The sequence below is a fragment of the Patella vulgata genome, chromosome 3 (genome assembly GCF_932274485.2).
Source record: "Patella vulgata chromosome 3, xgPatVulg1.2, whole genome shotgun sequence".
Taxonomy (NCBI): Eukaryota; Metazoa; Mollusca; class Gastropoda; family Patellidae; genus Patella; species Patella vulgata.
The window spans coordinates 68,030,751-68,049,997 of NC_065881.2; the positions used below are offsets into that span (position 1 = coordinate 68,030,751).

The 19,247-nt window shown below is 32.7% G+C and overlaps 2 protein-coding genes across 3 annotated transcripts; both read right to left on the reverse strand.

The window, feature by feature from the left end:
- Window positions 1-1,655: 1,655 nt before the first annotated feature.
- Window positions 1,656-8,666, reverse strand: LOC126815692 (zinc finger protein ZFP2). Its single transcript, XM_050541563.2, has 3 exons — window positions 8,484-8,666; window positions 5,835-6,680; window positions 1,656-5,419 (listed from the first exon to the last, which is right to left on the reverse strand). The coding sequence occupies exons 2-3, from the start codon at window positions 6,667-6,669 to the stop codon at window positions 4,149-4,151; spliced, it is 2,106 nt and encodes a 701-aa protein (XP_050397520.1). The 5' UTR covers window positions 6,670-6,680; window positions 8,484-8,666; the 3' UTR covers window positions 1,656-4,148.
- A 1,198-nt stretch (window positions 8,667-9,864) lies between these two features.
- On the reverse strand, window positions 9,865-18,619 carry LOC126815695 (zinc finger protein 420). Of its 2 annotated transcripts, none has more exons than XM_050541571.2 (3): window positions 18,460-18,619; window positions 16,754-17,485; window positions 9,865-15,159 (listed from the first exon to the last, which is right to left on the reverse strand). In XM_050541571.2, exons 2-3 carry the CDS (start codon window positions 17,469-17,471, stop codon window positions 14,045-14,047), a joined length of 1,833 nt encoding a protein of 610 aa, XP_050397528.1. In that variant the 5' UTR covers window positions 17,472-17,485; window positions 18,460-18,619; the 3' UTR covers window positions 9,865-14,044. The 2 variants fall into 2 exon arrangements, with proteins under 2 accessions (XP_050397528.1, XP_050397529.1); XM_050541572.2 differs by having other exon boundaries at window positions 18,448-18,619.
- Between the last annotated feature and the right edge of the window lie 628 nt (window positions 18,620-19,247).

Genomic DNA, 19,247 nt, shown 5'->3' on the forward strand with positions numbered 1-19,247 from the left:
AGTGATTCTCAACACTCTTGATATGTTTTGAATGTACCTGCTGCAAAAGTATTTTATTATACGCCCACATTGAAATGTGGTCGTCCGTCCAGTGTCCACAAATTTCTTGTGGACACTCTAGAGGCTAAAATTAAAATCCGATTGACTTTAAATTTATACACAGTGTTTAAGCTCATGAGACGAAGAAGCCTTTTGATTTTCAGCGATTTCCGATAATTACTGCGATTTCCGATAATTACTGACAGAGTTATGGCCCTTGATCACTTTGAAAAATCCTGTGGATGCTCTAGAGGCTGAAGTTAATATTCGATTGACTTTAAATTTACACACAGTGTTAAAGGTCATGAGACGAGGAAGTCTATTTATTTTCAGTGATTTTTGATAATTACTGCCAGAGCTATGACCCTTGATCACTTCAAAAAATCTTGTAAATGCTCTAGAGGCTAAAGTTAATATATGACTATGACTTTAAATTTATACACAGTGTTTGAGGTCACGAGATGGAGAATCATATTGATTTTCAATGATTTCAAATAATTACTGTCAAAGTTATGGCACTTGATCACTTTGAAAAATCTTGTGACGCTCTAGAGGCTAAAGTTATCATCCAATTGACTTCAGATTGATACACAGAGTTTAAGGTCTTGAGACAAACAAGTATATTGATTTTCAATGAATTTTATGATGTGAACAGCTAAATCCATGATGTTAAAAGTTTCGTATACTAAACGTTAGCATGGGGCAGAACTTTATAAAAACCAAACAAATTCTAATGGTTTTCTGATAATTACTTAATGAGTTGTTACTCTTAATCAGATTTTAATGTATTATAAATGTTTCATTACCGAAAAAAGTAAAAATATGCGACAACTCTTGTTGACTGCCCGGACGATTTAGCTGCTGTGGGCATATGTTTTGTTGCCTGACAACCTATCTTCTTGAAATCTGTATGCATGGTTTACATTTGTGACAAATAGAGAATCTCCTACCAGTCTTTTTTGATATCAAAAAAGACGAGTAGGAGATTTTATTTATCACCCAATCCCTTCTTACATGCACAAATAGATAAATATAATTCTTTGCTGTAGATTTCACTTTTACTGAACATTACGGTGTAGTGATACATCATTTTTTGACAGCAATTCAACCATTGCAAAGTCCTTTATATTGACCCAGTGTTTCCATCAAGGTCAATTGAATAATAATAGTTCATTTTTAATATAAAAAAATGTTACTTTTAATAATAAATGAACTGTTCTTTGAAAATAAAAAAAAAATAGTTCCTTTTCAACTGACCAATCAAATTCATGTAAAGCGATATCTCCTAAGGAGATATCGCAGTAGATTATGAAATATATCACACAAGCAATATCTACTGTAGAATGTATTATTGGGTGATAATATCTGATAATCATATGCAGAGATATGTGCCTCATTACTTTTTCAATTAATCACAGTACTACAGTATTTATTGATTACTTGAAGTTTAATCTGCTGTAAGAGTATTTTCAGCTTTTATACAAACATAACAGTGTCATACATCCCATTTTTTGGTGATTTTAATCAAAGAATTTAAGACAAAATCATTCCAATCATTACATTTATATTGTCTATGCCAGAAAAACCTGATCAATCAAAAAAAACAAACAAAATAAAATAGTTTATAGACTTTTATTTACAAATTGTAAATTTACGCTGTATTAAAAGTTCATAGACTGGTTATTTGTAGTTTAATGGTCGAGTGCGAGACATTAAGTAACATACTGATATTGCACGAGTGCTATATCCATATATCACGCTATGTCGCACAAGACCATTAAACAACTTAAAATACAGACACTATCCAATATTTCAACTAGTATAAATAATGTACGCTTGGCACATTGTGAACATCAAAGGATGATGTCACATCTGTAATTTAAATCTATTTATTTTTCTACATACAAAGTATTTCATAATAATGTCACATAGATCTATAACTGTTATGATTTTTATCTCTTAATTTATTTTAAGAATAGAAACATAAAAAATGATGCTTTCATTCCTTTTCATATAGTACATTTATGCAATGTACATGTATAAAATTCATATTATTTTACTATATAATATACACAGTAGATTAGTAGACTTCATATCATATGAATTTTAAAGGTATAACATTTATACTACAATTGTTATCAATAAACACCAAAAAAGTTTTAAAAATGTACTGTACTGATATAAAATGTAAACAGACAAAATATCAATAATGGACTTATAAGCTGTAAAATGCCATAAAATTTATATAATTACGAAATAAATCCTAATAAATAACAGCCTTATTGGATTTTAAATACATACATGTACATATTATGCACATTGAAGAACTATAAAACCAACAAATGTTTACGTGGTTAACCGGAAATAAAAAGTTCTACAGGTCTACAGAGTCAAATTTCATTGAACAACACTCAAATAATCAAACTACAAGTATTTGTAATTTCAAATGTAGAGAGAGAGAGAGAGAGAGAGAGATTGGGGTTTAAGGTCCACTTGACACAAACTAGATCATTTCGGGACTAACACATGGTTCAATTTTATTTCAATAATTCACTTGCGTGTAGGGGTCTTTAGAAGTGGGAGGAAACTGGAAATTTCAATATAACCACATCTTGTTTTCAAATATTTTACTCTAGAGACATAGATAATAAATAAATAACATAATAAAATTTATCAACAAGGGGAATGCCAGGCAATTAAACATACATCCACCAGCAGATTTCTTCATCTGCACCATAATGACAAAACGGTGAATGATACATAATAGTTTATAAAATACATGTATCAGGATCATTGTCCTACAGATAGTCTGAACTTATAGGCACATGCCTACAATAACCTAACTTTTAAAGTCTTTGTGTCACTATATATACAATGCATACATGTATGTATTTCATAAAATCCAATGACCACATGAACCCTTAGAACAAAGAAATGTGGACATGGTGAACATTTATAATGTCATAAGACTACATAAAGAAATCACATCCCGTTACTGATACAATCACCACAATCTTTAATTACAACCTCTCTACTCCCTAATTTTTCAGGCTAAAGAAATTTTGATAACTCATAACTTCTAATATCAATATAGAAATGTAATACCCAAGTTAATTGTAAAGACTTATGCAGCTCCATTACTTTTTTAAACATGTGTGTTCATTTTGATTTCTGTCAATTAAATACTTATGTTGGCAAACACAAACATATCAATTTCATTAAACATACAAATACTTCTAATTTGTCAAGAAATGAAATGAAATGGGGTTTAACGTCCTACTGTTCTGCTCCTATACTGGGCTAATGAAGATGGGCATCGACATACAGGGTGCTATGAGGGATATTTTGCCCGGGCAGCGGCACTATCGCCTACTCTTATATCGAATTTTACGTGCATTCCAATGTATACACGGGACCTCGGTTTTCGTTTCATCCGAAGGACTAGACAGCTGTCCTTGTCAGGCCCTCCGTTCTGCACCACTGACAAGGGGAAACCACGTCGGAAAATCCAGATGAACTTTCTCGGCCAATGCAGGGATCGAATACCCTACCTCCAGGCTAGTGAGCCAGCGTCTTAACCACCTAGCCACCGTGGCTCCTAATTTGTCAAGAAACAAAAACATAAGTCTTGTTATGTGGACCTTGGTAAACTCTATGAACTAGTATATATGCTGAGAAATGTTGGTCCTGACAAATCCCTTCTATAATTCAACAAATACGGTATTATGTATTTATTTCGATAAGGATATCTTAAGATATACTCAAATGTGGTTTATCATCCCCACATATAAAAATTCTATTTATTAACCCTTATCTTGATATCTACTAGCCCCTCTGAAAAATTCTGAAGTGTAAAAACTTAATAAAGCCTGTCAAACGGCTCCAGTGAAACTATCTTACTTTACAAAACATATAACTTAACTGATTTGAAAACACTCCAAAAGGTAATTACAAGTGTCCACAAAACAATGAAATAACAATATAATAATTATATTGATAAACTTTACCCTTCAGTTACATATTTGTGCAGGATCAAACTATAAAACAATATACACTGTAACTTTCTCATAATAAATGCACAGTGTGGATAAATGTGAGATTGCTTATGTTCATTGATCAACTTTTTGTAATAGTGAATCCACTTGCTCTCGACTGATTTCTTTTTTATGAGTACGTACATGAACTCTCATATTGTCAGCTCTAGTACCCGTTCTACCACAGATTTTACACATATAAAGTTTAGTTGGTTCATGGATGGTACGCATATGTTTAGCCATATCTCCTCTTTTAAAAAATGCAGACTGACAAATATGGCAAACGTACGGTTTAACATCGATATGAGAGCGTCTATGAGCATTGTATGTTTTAGAAGATGTAAATATCTTATCACACATGTCACATTCGTAAGAATCTGGTTTTTCGTGTCCATGTAAAGCTATATGTTCCTTTAAACTTTGTTGATCACTAAATGAAATCTTACATTGTTGACATGTAAAATATTTTCTATGGGCTGTCATTAAATGATCTTTAAGATCTTTCCACTTAACAAATTCATTTCCACACATCTGGCACTTACATTTCTCATCCTCTTTATGATGTTCCAACATGTGATCTTGGAAGTAATATAAATTGTCAAAATTCAAACTACATGAGGAACATTGGTAATTTCCGCTGTTATCCCCATGGGCTGTTTTACTATGTATATTTAACTCTTTACTAGAATTAAAGCTATCTCCACATTCATCACAAACATATTCAATTTGAAATTCACCCTCGCTATCCTCCTCATTTTCCTTTTCTTTTTCCGGTTCTTTATCTTTTTGTTTTTCCTTCTCCTCCATTACTTTATGTTTTTCTTTTTCCTTTTCTTTTTCTTTTTCCTTCTTTTCAGCTGTGCTATGTGTTGAGTTCTTGGCATGTTCACGATCTAACATAAACTGTACCATTTTAGAGGGGTCTATTTTCATACGTGTATCACCTCCACTTGTAGTAGCTAGGACTAACTGTGGTCGTTTGGCTTTAGAAATATCAGTCTCCTTTAAGGCTCCTGGTGTATGGAAGTTGGTTAAATGGAACAGAAGTACATCTAGGGGTTGTCCCCCTTCTTTACATACTAGACATTCCTCAATATAATCTTTCCTATGCCTGTCAAGATGTAGTTGTAGAAATGTTTGATTAGATATTGGTTCTTTACACAGTGGACACTCAACTATATTTTTGTGAAAATAGAACGATTCTTTTGGTTTCATCTGAGCTGTTAAATTGATGGCCATTATTGGGTTTTTCAGAGTAGCTTTAATTCTTTTTCTGACTGAATCGACAGCAGAACTGTCGTCATCTTCTTCATCTTCATCATCATTTTCCCTTTCTCTCTTTGTTCCTGAATTAAAAAGAAAACAAATTGAATAATAATTTAAAGACTTAAGAGTCATCCCTATGCGTTGTAGATATATAGACAAATAAACCTACATGTAATAGTCAGTAAATATTACTTGTTCGTTAGGATAACTAGTATACATGAAAAGATGTTAATTTGGAACTAATATGAATATTCATTGTTCAACTGACTTTGTTGATAACTGTGGCAATATTCTAATAATTCCTGTATGTGAGACTTCGAGCTACACTTCGACTAGGATTCTCTGGTCTTTACTTTGTCATGCAATTTTAAATTTCCTAGGTATTTTGGCATTAAATTATCTATCAGGGGTCCACTAGGGACGGTAAGACAGATGGACAAGATCAACAAAATTAGACTAAGTCTAAAACATTATTTTAGTGAACTAATATTCTACCTCCAGCTAAATCATGATTAGATATTTCTTCTATCCATTCTGGTTGAACAACCATAACATCTTCTACAGTTTTATCTTTATCGTCATTCTCTGTCGGCTCACTTTTGATTTTGATGTTAGTATCAAATGACTTGTTTGGACTAGAAGTATCACCATCTAATGGTTCTTTTTTTACTTTTGTTAGTGAAAAATCAGCTGCAGATAAAACTTCATCAGATTTTTTGGGGCACAGAGGTCTAAGTACAGGAGTTTTAGGATGCACAATTGTGACGGTTGTCGTACAAAAAGAACCAGATGCTGATGTAGATACGTTGGGTTTAGGCAGAATTCTGGGTAATATTTTGGGTGAAAAACTCATGATTGGTGTTTTGGTTGTATGAATTGTGGTGGGAGAGGTAGCTTTGGTTGAGGCAAATGTTGTATTGCTTGGGTTCTCTGGTTCGGTTTTGATGTTAACAACCACCTTTGGATTATTGCCAAACGTTGACTTCAGCATGTGACATAAAGAATCATTAGGCGGGGTACTAGATGATTCACTTTTTTCAGGAGCTGTTATTGTACTTGTTGATCCAATAGATCCAATAATTTTCTGGGATGTTAAGTTTGGAAGTTTTGGCATTAATGTTGGATCAGATTGTTGTGCTCTTTCTGCTGTTTCCTGTATTTTGATGTAATACTTTTCTGATTTGTTGATCAAAAGACTCAAAGTTCCTTCCAAAGTAATACTGTAAACTCTTGGTTGATTGACTGTTTCATATATCTCCATGACTCCATCAAGAAAGGCTCTTCTCAATGCCTTTTCCATCAATCTATTTGTAAACAAGTACTGAGGCATTTTGAAGGATTCTGAAAATATAAAATTTGAATAATAGTTAACAGACATACACTGTATACTGACTATATAGATTTAATACAGCCACATTTTATCCTCCATATCTGCTCAAAAATCATGATGACATTTACAATCAACCATTTATCAAAGTGGTGCATTTTCATTGTGTCTCAGTATATCTATTCTAAAGCAGCAATGAGTCTATGCAAGACAGAATAATTTGTCACATATGAAATCGTGTCTAGAGAATCTACATGTAAGTTTTCAAGTTGTGTATGGATTAATCAGGGCATCAATAATATTGCTGCTTTTTTTTACAGACATTACAAAAGACGCATGAGAATATATAATAAAATGAAAGTGCAGTTTATATAGCTGTTTAAATGCAGTTTATATTGGGAATATTACTTGTATCATCTAACAAATCCGTCAGATAGAAAATGAAATGAAATGAAAGTCCTACTATTCTGCGTCGATCGGGATAATGAAGACATGAGGGAAATTTTGCCCAAACAGTGTCCCTATGGCCTACTCTAGAACTCAAAATGTCGAGGGTTCTTTTACATGCACGCCAATGTATACAATGAACCTTGAATTTCCATCTCATCCAAAAAACTAGGTGGGCCTACTGTCCTTGTCAGAGTCAGACTCTCCTTTCTGCACCGCTGACAAGGAGGAACCAGGCCAGGGGATCTATATGAACTTTCTTGGCGAACACCTGGATTGCACACAGAACCTCCAGATTAACAAGCCAGCGTCTTACTCACTGAGCCACCATGGTTCCAAGGTTATTATGACCTGCAGATTTATTCCATTAATATTATAAATAACTTAAATTGTAGTACTGTCAAATTTATTGACAAATGTATGAGATTAATAAACAAATTTTCATCAGATTACCACCAATCACATAAATCATGTTACACTAAAGCTGTTCAGTTTGTTAATTAGACTAATAATTACATTGTAATGAGTATTTTATATCCTATAACTTATTGTTTATTATGCAAAGTTTATCTATAATATAAGCTATTTTGTCACAGCCAATTCTTTTTTTGAATTGTCAGATATCCTCTCATCGTCTCATATAACAACTTTTCATCTTCAACTGAATTATCAGTGAAATTAAATTCGATCGTTTGTCTGTTACCGCTCGTTACTTCAGTCAGTTATATAGAAGGGCAACTCGTGTTTGTCATGTTTGACGTCACTTCTCGTTTCTTCACGTGCTTGTTACACATCTCCCGTAGCAATGATCTCTGTGTTAAAATTATATTTGGGATGTATTTAACGAGCTCTATCACATATTTTATAATGATTGACACCAATATTGTCCTTTAATCCAACATGTTGTATGCACTCATCAATATTTATTTGTATGGTATATTAAACAGTATCCCTATTGGATATTATGGGCAGTATAACAATATTAACACCTTTTTATTCCTGTAACGTGTAATGAATTACTGTGATTATCATCGTTCTGACTTAAATACAATGTACTGACAGTGTTACTAAAAATAGTAAGACGCCATTAAATAAAATAGGCTGTTTATGCCTAAAAATTGATGAAACAATTTCGCCTATAGTTCTTTATAGGATTAAATTATATACATATTAACACCATATTTCGTTATGTTTTAATATGAATTTGTGGATATTATTTATATAATGACTGTAGAAACAAATTCAGGCTTAATATTAATGCCTTGATTTCATCTATTCTCGAAAGCCTGGGTCGATGCTATCCAGGCCAGCGATGAGGCGAAGTGTACACTGCACGCTTTACCGATAAACAGTACAGTAGACATACTCACAAGCTGCTTCCAACAAAATTTACGGAAAATCCCCAAAATAACTATATTCGTGGGTAATAACAATTCTTAGTAAGTTTCGCCACTGTTGCAATTAATTCAGACTTTTGCCATCGGAAAACGATACTCTGGGTCTTGACTTAGCCTCACCACGCCGCAGTAACTCAAGTTCATTGAAAATGTAGGCTTCGCTAATAAACATTCGGAGAATAGAGTTATATCCCTTGGATTAGTTATGATCGATTTCTTTACTTTTACGGCACTTTCACTACAACTCGGATTTACTTTTGAATAATAGAATTAATAATTCGCCACTGTTCCGATTCATTACAAATTTACCTTGAACTATTCACAAACAAGGCCCCTCCGCTGTACAAAGAAGTAAAAGTAAAACACCGAGATTCCAACACAATTCATTCTAATTCTCCTCTATTTTGACTGTAGGCCTAAATCATATTATATTCTTGAAGAATTTGGCTACAAAGTCAAATGCGATTGCATGAACAATGTCTGATAAATTTCCTGTACAGCATCTTTTTTTTTTCCGGTCATTATTCTAAAAGGTTTTGCAGTCCTCAAGGCCAAGGGCAACAACCCTAGCTGGTAGTAATTATTGGGAAATTTTAAAATACAATATAAGCATAGTAACGTAAACACTGCTGTTACTTCAAAACCATCTGTAAACTACCTGTAAAATCAAAATGATTTTAAAAAGCCAACATGAGAGAACGAAAAAAGGGGAAAGAGTGAGAGATGGAGATTGGGGGTCACTCCACATAAATAGGTCATTTCTCAATCTGATTAAACACAGATCCTATTTCGTTTCGTTTTTTCTAGTTCAAAATTTTGTTTTACTTGTCTTCACAACACTAGGATCTGGAAGGGTTGTTATTTAATAGGCGTCCTAGTTGATGTGAAGAATTAGCCAATGAAATGGTCTGTTACGGCGAGTTCTTGGCGTGCTCTGCACGAAACTGCAGGTAAACCCCTAGAAATGCCAATGCTGATTGATTAACAGGGTCAAAAGCCGCTCGTATGACCCCTGACCGACCTCCTAGTACAACTGGTCAAATCTTCATATGTAGTGTTGGCCATCAAAAGTATAAAAAAACGAAACATAGATCTGTATTTTAATCCGATTGGTCATTTCTGGACTAACATATGGTTCAATTTGGTTTCAATAATTCACTTGTGCGTAGGGGTCTTAAGGAAACAGGAGGACTTGCAGAAAACACACAAGGTTGGACAGACGATCCTTCTCAGGTACAATCCTACCCATGAACACATTTCAAAAGAACTTTCTGCCCAGCTCAAGCTGTACCTCTTGAAAAAAGATAATCAACAATTTTGAATTATTTTTAGCATGCATGTTTATTTACAATACTGTAAATTTTCAGTACATGTATTAAAGTTTTGATTCTGTGAAATAACGTTAAATGTCTATATGATTTTCTACTCTTCGAGTCAAGATAATGTTTCTTTTGTCCCACAAAAATGAAAAATCTGGATAAATGCACTATTTTATTGGGTTTTTTCATTTATATCAAATATGTAACATTAACTGAATGAATATTAACAAAAGTAAAGACATTGCATAAATGAAGTGAACTAGTCCTACATTTCAATTTACGATGTGCAATACATAATAGCAGCAGTCAAATGAATATGATTAAAATGCTGGTGTCTATTTAATCTACTCCCAGATTTAATTAATGCATTTTAAAATAATATTTATTTCTGTAAAATGTACAATTATAGCTTATTTATGTTTTTAAGTTTTCATGATTCAATAATTGTATGTGTAAAAAGGTAAAAATAAACAAAAAACATATTCAAACCTGAATAAAACAAATGCCCATCAAATGGTATTAGAGATTACAAAATTAGTAAATATGTGCTATCAAAAGATATTTTTTCTAACATGGTGTAGTAGACAGACCATTAAAATCTCATTTTTCAGAAGTATTCTGAGATTTATGCTGGTCTAGTTCGGTTTAAATACCTTTTCTTTCCTCTCTTGCTCTTCTTGGCTGTCTAGTTACATGTATCATGCACAGAAAGATAGAACTTTCATTTATCAAGTTAGTAATGTGACTAAAATGATGATAGATTTCAATTTTTGACTTTCAATGTTCGTTTCAATATAAAACAATATGCTGATTTTAATTATGTTTAGAAAAGAGAAGTTAGACCACAAAACTTTTAGCCAAACTAATGTTATATGCACACAATCCCGGGTCTCCAGAATATTGATACATTTATCATAAAAATGAAGATACATGTACATTTATAAGTAGATAAGCTTTGTATTACACATATTATTAATATTCAGTAATATCAATAACAATGGAAGAAAAAACATGAAACAATGACGATTTAATGATTACTTGTACAAACTGGTACAGATATATTCACTAGAGGAGACGGTCCATCCGTTTCTATTTTAACAATAGACAGACCGAATAACTTGAATCAACCTTAAAACAGAATTCTAGGTGCTCCAATATTAACGCTATTTAATTAATGTTGGTGATTCATAAAGTTATGAATGCCACCATCTTTCATTATAGTGTCCAGTAGTTGATAAATGCTAAATGCATTTTGTGCTTCAAGAAAATTGGTAGTCATTATTTACCATTATTTATCAATAGTTAAGACAGAGATAGAGAACAACAATACTATCGTTAAACTTTAAAGCAACAATCCGCTGGAAGTCTAAAAATATATTTCCTTATTTAAATTTAACAAAAATAAGGTATGAAAAGTGTTAAGATATTAATTTAAACAGTTAAAACAAAGAAGCTGCATTAGACACTATTATTGTTATATACATTACATAAATAGGTAGACCATCTCCTTTAAAAATAAACTGTAATTATTTCATGAAAATTGATATAGTACACATAAACACCAACGAAAAAAATGTAAAAAAAGTATTTGTGTCAAATCTCTACAAATAGTAATAGGGAATATATGTCCAATATATATACATTAAAGCTAATATATTTACAATCCTATGAAATTACTTTATCAAAGATCTTGAACTGAAACTTGTTATATTTATTAATAGATATTATTCAATCTGATTAAAACACAGATCCTATTTCATTTCGTTTTTTTTATAGTTCAAAATTTCGTTGTTATATAACCCGCGTTCAGGATGATGTGAGAGATTAATCAATGAAACGGTTTGTTACAACAAGTTTTTGGCACCGAACTGTGGGCAACCCACTAGAAACATCAATGCTGATTGGTTAATCAAATGTCTGATGTCATAGGGTCAAAAGCCGCCCGTATGACCCCTGATGCGACTTTCCACTACAACCGGTCAGCTCTTTATGTTGTAGCGGTCATCGAAAGTATAAAAAAAAGAAACGAAATACAGATCTGTATTTTAATCACACTGGATATTATTATAATACACAGTTGTTTTGGCCTACAGTAATTATATTTCGATTTATCTTTGGTCAATAAAATTTAAAGAGAACACTCTGAAATAAGTTTTTATTGAGAGGATGTTTCTATCTTCATGTATGGCGTTGACCGACAAACTTTATATTACCATTAACTAATAATGGCCGGGCCTCCAATAGCACCTAAAAATTCCACTGTTATATGCTTAAGGAAAATGGTATCATGTACAACATCAAAGTTGGTTTAATTGTACAACACCAGTAGACAGAAACTATGTAAGATTTAGATAAAGAGCTGGCCTTTTTTGCTATAATAGTTCCAAAACAGAAAATTCAAAATTAATATATTGAAAATTTCATTCACATTTCTTTATTCTGATCAATGTTATCACTGTTTGCCGTTTGTTAAAAAGCCTTGCTTCTCCATTTTTAAATTAAATCATTAAATGGCGATTATATTTTAATCTGTTTACATCCGCGCCATCTGATGTTCTAGAGAGTTGATTACAGACCTGTTGTGTAAATAAATGTCTAAATGATAATTTATAAAACATTTGAAACCAAAATAAAAACCTGTAATAGGCAGATTTAGATCTTACATGCACTTATAAACCTATAAAAGTAAATCTCTTTAATCTGTAGCGTTTATTCTATGCCCGGAATAACTTGCGGTCTGAAAGTCGGGGGCAGCTCTGAATATAAAGGCCTACAAGGGAATTTGGGTTTATTCTTCTGAAAGTTTTTCTTTAAAAATGTTACAAGTTATTCTTCCAGAGTTGGTTTTTATTTTCCATAAGAAAACAAGAAATAAGGTTTTTCTTTCTGGAATTCTGAGATATTCTAATTTTACAATACATACATGTAAACAAAGATGGTTTATAAGCAAGATAAAGTCCTTGCTTTTTCTTTTTCTCAGGTTATTTTCTTTCCCAAGCATAATCGCAGTCTCGTGCTTTATCCTACACATAATGCACCTTTAAGTACAGTGTGAGTCACTACAATTTAGAATACATAGATATTTTACCTTGTGTTCTAAACTAATAGCTATTTATATTATCAATTTCAGGTTTGATTTTCATAAGGTTGGCCTTCACTATTCATGGGTGAATGAATGAGTGTTTTAATATTTTAAACTAATATTACTTGAACTCAAGCAAACAACAAACACATTTCAGCAAAAAATATCTTTAACAATCTTAGAGGCACAAAAACAGCCACATGATCTTAATCTTCATAAACATGTATCACACATAAACAACAATACACTAACATTTATCATTCTCATGGCAAAATGAAAATATTCTTCACTGTATCGCACAGGAAAGACAAGAAAATCATTTAATCTTTTCTCAATAAAAGAAAAATTTACTTTGCTCAAATATAAAACCTAACATTTATCATTCTCATGGCAAAATGAAGTTATTCTTCACTGTGTCATTTCACATTCAGTTTTTTTTCAATAAAAGGAAAATTTACTTTGTTCAGATATAAAACCTAACTTTAAAAAACTTATTTACAATAGTAGTCTTGAAAAGATCTATGAAAATTTGACAAAACAGTAATAATAATCAGATTTAGTTACAAGAAAAACTCATACCGTTCTTTTAAAACAATTGAATTTGCTGCAGATCAAAATATAAACCTATGATAATCCATCACTAATTCTTCAGTGAGGAATAACTGCCAACAAATGATTCATAAGGAGTGCTGTCATTCAGCTACAAACTAAACAGTATCTATTTCAATCCTTTATATTCAGTCATTTTCAGTACGATCTGTTAACAATGATGTTATTTTGTATGGTTAAGACAGGCTATGATGTTGAAATATAGGACGATACAATAAAAAAATTAAAATAAATGACTACGAGTTCATATTTAACAAGATTATATAATACCCTGTATACTGGCAGTGAGTAATAAAGAGGATGATATAACTGACAGCTATCTGATTCACTAACAAAACAACCACTGGCACTTTGCACAAATATCATATCTGGTAGAAAGGTAGTACATAAAAGCTTATAAATAAATTCAAATAAAAGATTGTTTAAAACAATAAAATCTGTAATAGGTGCACCAGTTTTTTTTAAAACACTACTCAACCTCTTGACTACTAAGTTGATCAGTACACTATATAATATGTTCATATTTACTGATCTACTCTCTGTAGAAGTGAGTCAACCATTTCTCGACTGTATCCCTTTTTATGAGTACGTACATGGACACGCATGTTGTCAGACCTTGTACCTGTTCTACCACATACCTTACACATATAAAGTTTTTTGGGTTCATGGATCGTACGCATATGTTTCGCCATATCTCCTTTTTTCAAAAACGTGGATTGACATATATGGCAAACGTGTGGTTTGGCATCAACATGAGAACGTCGGTGAGCATTGTATGCTCTAGTAGATGTGAATGGTGCATCGCACAAGTCACACACAAATAAAGCATGTGTTTTTTCATGCTCTATCAAACTCTTATTATCTTTAAACAGCTTCTTACAATGAGAACAGTTGTAAGATATTGTGTGAGCCAATTTTATATGCTCTTTGAGTTTTTCTGACTTAACAAATTCATCTCCACAAGTTTCGCATCTATATTTTTCTTCCGCTTTATGGTGATCTAGCATGTGGTCTTGAAATAAAAACATGTTCTGAAATTTTACATTACATTCGCAGCATCTAAAATCTTCACTTGCATCATCTCCATGAATAGATTTGTTATGAATATTTAAATCATTCCCAGAGTTAAAGCTATCTCCGCACAAGTCACAAACATATTCAATCTGAAATTCACCATCATCCTCTTCTTCCTTCTCCACATCCTTACCACCAATAGTAGACGATTTGGCATTCTCATGATCCAACATAAGCTGTACCATTTTAGAAGGATCTATTCTCAAACGTGAATCATTCCCACTTGTTGTAGCTAAGTGCAAATGAGGTGGCTTAGCTGATGGGGTGGTTAAGTGAAAGTTAGTTAAATGGAAAAGAAGTACATCTAGGGGTTGTCCTCCTTGTTTACAAACAGGACATTCTTCAACAAACTCTTTTCTATGTCTATCGAGATGAAGCAGAAGAAATGTTTGATTAGATATTGGTTCATTACATAATGGGCATTCAACAACATTTCTATGGAAATGAAATCTTTCATTAAGACTCTTGGGTGATGGAATATCGTCATTTATGCTTCCGCATGCATTAGTGCAGATCTTCTTTGATGTATGACCATTTTTATTAACTTCCTCTCTTTCTCTCTTTACTGAAATTTAAAATAAACCTATTTTAATAACTTTGTATTCTAAACCTGTGTAAAGTATTATCGAATAATCAAGGAACTGCTACATGTATTTCAATGCAAATGTTTGTAAGATAAAATAATTTTAAGACATTTTCAAAATCTGTTGCATTTGATCTACAAGATGGAGGTTACTCAGCACAAGCTAAGTCATTTTGGGAGTAACATATGGTAAATTTCATTTCAACAAGCCAACAGTGATGTACCCCAACATGATCTCAAAATAAATAGATGACACATATTAATCATCATTTATCTTTTTGAAAAGTATCGAGCAATCAAACTGATTATCTATACTTAGTCTAAGCAGAAAGTGTTCATGATCGAACTCTGTTTTTATGTACATGTACCTGGTACACAAAGGTTCATCATTCTCGATCAGTTAGAATCAAAGTTGTCTTGTTCCAAAGCATCGACCAATCAAATTGCTTATTGCTACTTAGACTAAGCAGAAAATTCTCATCATCAAACTTAGTCAAGGTATTGATATAATGAATCTATACCCAATTAAGACCAATGTTATTGTGTTTCAAAGTCTCAACCAATCAAATTGCTTATCTCTGCTTAACATTAATGGAAAAACACTGTCAAGGCAAATTTGAAGGAGAGTTATTTTGTTCCAAAGTCTCGTCCAATCAAATTGAAATCTCTACACAGCCTAAGCAGAAAATGCTCATCATCAAACTTAGTCAAGCTCAAAAATATCGACCAATCAAATTGCTTAGTGTTCTGCTTACCCTGAGCAGAAAATGTTCATTATCGAACTTTGTCAAAGTATTGATATAATGAAACTATGCACCAAGTTTCAACACTCTCACTTACTTAGAACGAAAGTCATCATGTCTCAAAGCATCAACCAATCAAATTGCTTATCTCTGCTTTACTAAGCAGAAAATGGTCATCTTCGAACTCCATCAAGGCATTCACCTAATAAACCCCTAGCTACACCAAGTTTGAACCTTCTAGCTCAATTTGAAGGAGAGTTATTGTGTCCCAGAAAATGTGATGGACAGACAGGCGGAGGGATGGACATTTTAAAGATACATTATGGGAGATTCGATAACAAGTTTGCAGTTCTCACTATAATAGTTAAAAACTAGATAATGTAAAGGCAATTTGCTGAAAATTTCATTCAAATGGATCCACTATGAACCGAGAACTAAGCGATTGAAATTTCCGTCTAGCCTCGATCACCATTACTAAAGTCAGTACGATAAACAGCATAGTCTCGATTATCAATTTAATCGTTAAATCGTGAAGGCAAGTTATGCAGCAAATCGGCTAATAATCCACTAAAGATCGCAGGCTAGCGATGCCATCTAGAGTTGATTCTGGTCTGGATAGGTTAATTAATGTCTAATTAATAATTTAGATAACATTTCAGGCCTAAAGAAAGACCTGCAATAGACTGATTTAGCTCTTGCAAAATGTATGTTTAATAGTCTCCGCCTTTTGTGTAAGGGGCTTTAGCAGTGGGATCGAATCCACGTCACTTGACTCAATGACAGACCGTATGATCTAAAGTGCATGTCTGTGGGCATATAAAAATTTACTTAACCTCCACTTGATTTAGGTGTTTCTATCCAGTCAGGGTGAACAACCAATACATCTTCATCCATATTTTCTTCACCTTCATCAACTGGTTCAACTCTAATTGAAGCTGACACAGATGCTTTAACATTCTGCGATTCCATAGGTGTTTCTGAATTCTTTAATTTTTCATTGAGGGACTTGATTTCCGTAATTATCGGTGTGACCATTGTTGTTGTTGAATCAGTTGTAGATGTGGACATTGATGATTTTGATGGAGCTCTTTGTTGCACTTTAGCAGTATAAGTTATCATTGGTGTTCTAGTGGTAGGAATTGACAAGGAGGTAGTGTTCGAGGCGTAAGTTGAATAAGTTTCATCATCTGGTTCAGTCCCTGCCATGTCTGAATGACTGTCTACAGGTGAGTTCAACATGTTCGATGAAGATTCATTGGAAGAATTACTAACAGACTGATTTCTTACACTGTATGATAGAATTTGTGGAACATTTTCAAGGATAGGTTTAGTTATTAGGCTCTGTTCAACATTTTTTGCTCTTTCTGCTGTTTCCTGTATTTTGATGTAATACTTTTCTGATTTGTTGATCAAAAGACTCAAAGATCCTTCCAAAGTAATACTGTAAATTCTTGGCTCATGCGAAGATTCATAAATCTCCATAACTCCATCTAGGAAGGCCTTCCTTAATGCCTTTTCCATTAGTCTATTGGTAAAGGTAAACTGAGGCATTCTGCGGATGCAAGCTGAAAAGTAAAAATAAAAGAGAAAATAAACAATCAATTGAATAGCCCGGAGAGAGAGAGAGAGAGTATCAATCAATCAGCTTAGAATATGTATTATGTATTGTCCAAACAATACTTCAAATAAAATTCCTTATATTCTTTAAACTTTATGTGGACTTTTTTATTGTTTATCCTCGTCAAATAGATAAAATCCACCCAAAACAATCTTGATCATTTCATTACGAACATATATTATATTTGCTTGTGTGTCTTGAGCAGTGGGAGGAAACTGATGGACCTGGAAAAAAACACACGAAGAAAGGCAGGCAAAATGAAATTTGGATGCCAGAATTCAAATAACATGATGTAAAACACTAGTGCTGTTTCTCTAATATTATTGCTACATATAAGATTATTCTATCTTGCATGAAAGAAATATTGAGCTGTTTTGTTATAGTTTAACAAATTTACAATAATGACAAAATGAAATAAAGTTTGATGGCCTACTCTTTGCCTGAATGGTGGCATTTATGTTTACTCTTCATTGCATCCCTAATGTCAAGGGTTCTTTTACATGCAATCCATAATCCATTAGGCATACAGACAGGACCTTGGGTTTTTCCTCAAATTTGAACAATAATAATTTTGCAGTTCATTAAAAAATCTATATGTGAAAAAATATATCCTTTACTGTATGGCATAATCATAAATACATTCAGGCAAAGGAAAAGGTGTAAATTTTCGTGTAAAAATCCCGGTTTAATCATTAGGGGGTGACTACATTCTAATGATATATGCACACAGAATGTGTCATATGATTAATTAAAAAACATACCAAGGTTGAAAAATCGTTTCTATAAAAAATTGTATAAAGTACGATCCCAAGAACAGGTTTCCTAATGTAGTTTAAAATTGTAAATTTCAGATATATAAATATTTATTTTGTAACAAAGATTATAATGCACCATTTGTTCATATATTACCTTTAAGCTTACCTTGAAATCTGTTATATTTTGTGGATTTCCTTCATTAATTATTACAACCATGCATTTAACGACACAAAAAATTCATTTGTGATTTGCTGTATGATTTACAACACAAGCTAATATTGTAAATATTATCTGAATTTTTCCTTTATTTGCAGAGCTTTTTTCCCTCAAGTCTCGCCACTTCCGGTTTCTAAATATAGAACGGGGATATCCCTCTGCAAAGTCAACATAGACTGACAGTAGTTTGCGTGTCCCCCGGTCTCAAACCAAGCCTGTAAGATGTTTACGATTACGAAAGGAAAGATTTGACCTAGCCAAACGATAGGGGGTTCCTATCACAATTTTTTTAAAGTACGATCCCAAGAACAGGTTTCTTGACATACATTATACAAGAGCTAAATCTGCCTATTGCAGGTCTTTCTTTAGGTCTGAAATGTTATCTAAATTATTAATTAGACATTAATTAACTTATCCAGACCATAATCAATACTGACAATGGCCTGCGATATTTAGCTTGATAATGACTAGAGAAGCCTAGTCGAAACGTCGTTCGGTAATAAGCAGTAATTGTAGTCCATAGAATTGTGACCCGTATACTCCAGTTCAATTACTAAATGCCATTGAAACAAGATATTTAGCGGATTGCAATATATTATCTCTAGAGGGACCACAAGCTAAAAACGCCATTTTTCGTACAATCAAGGGCCATATAATTCAGGAAGTTACGATCCGATATGCGCTAATAATGAAAAAACCCCAAGATCTTTGGGTTATAAACATGTATTTCAAGTTTT

Excerpts from the sequence above, each read along its gene's own strand:
- LOC126815692 (XM_050541563.2), bottom strand. The coding sequence starts at position 6,669 with ATGCCTCAGTACTTGTTTACAAATAGATTGATGGAAAAGGCATTGAGA. Across the intron at positions 5,420-5,834 it reads TAATCATGATTTAGCTGGAG|GAACAAAGAGAGAAAGGGAA; the intron begins GTAGAATATTAG and ends TTTTTAATTCAG.
- LOC126815695 (XM_050541571.2), bottom strand. The coding sequence starts at position 17,471 with ATGCCTCAGTTTACCTTTACCAATAGACTAATGGAAAAGGCATTAAGG. Across the intron at positions 15,160-16,753 it reads AACACCTAAATCAAGTGGAG|TAAAGAGAGAAAGAGAGGAA; the intron begins GTTAAGTAAATT and ends TTTAAATTTCAG.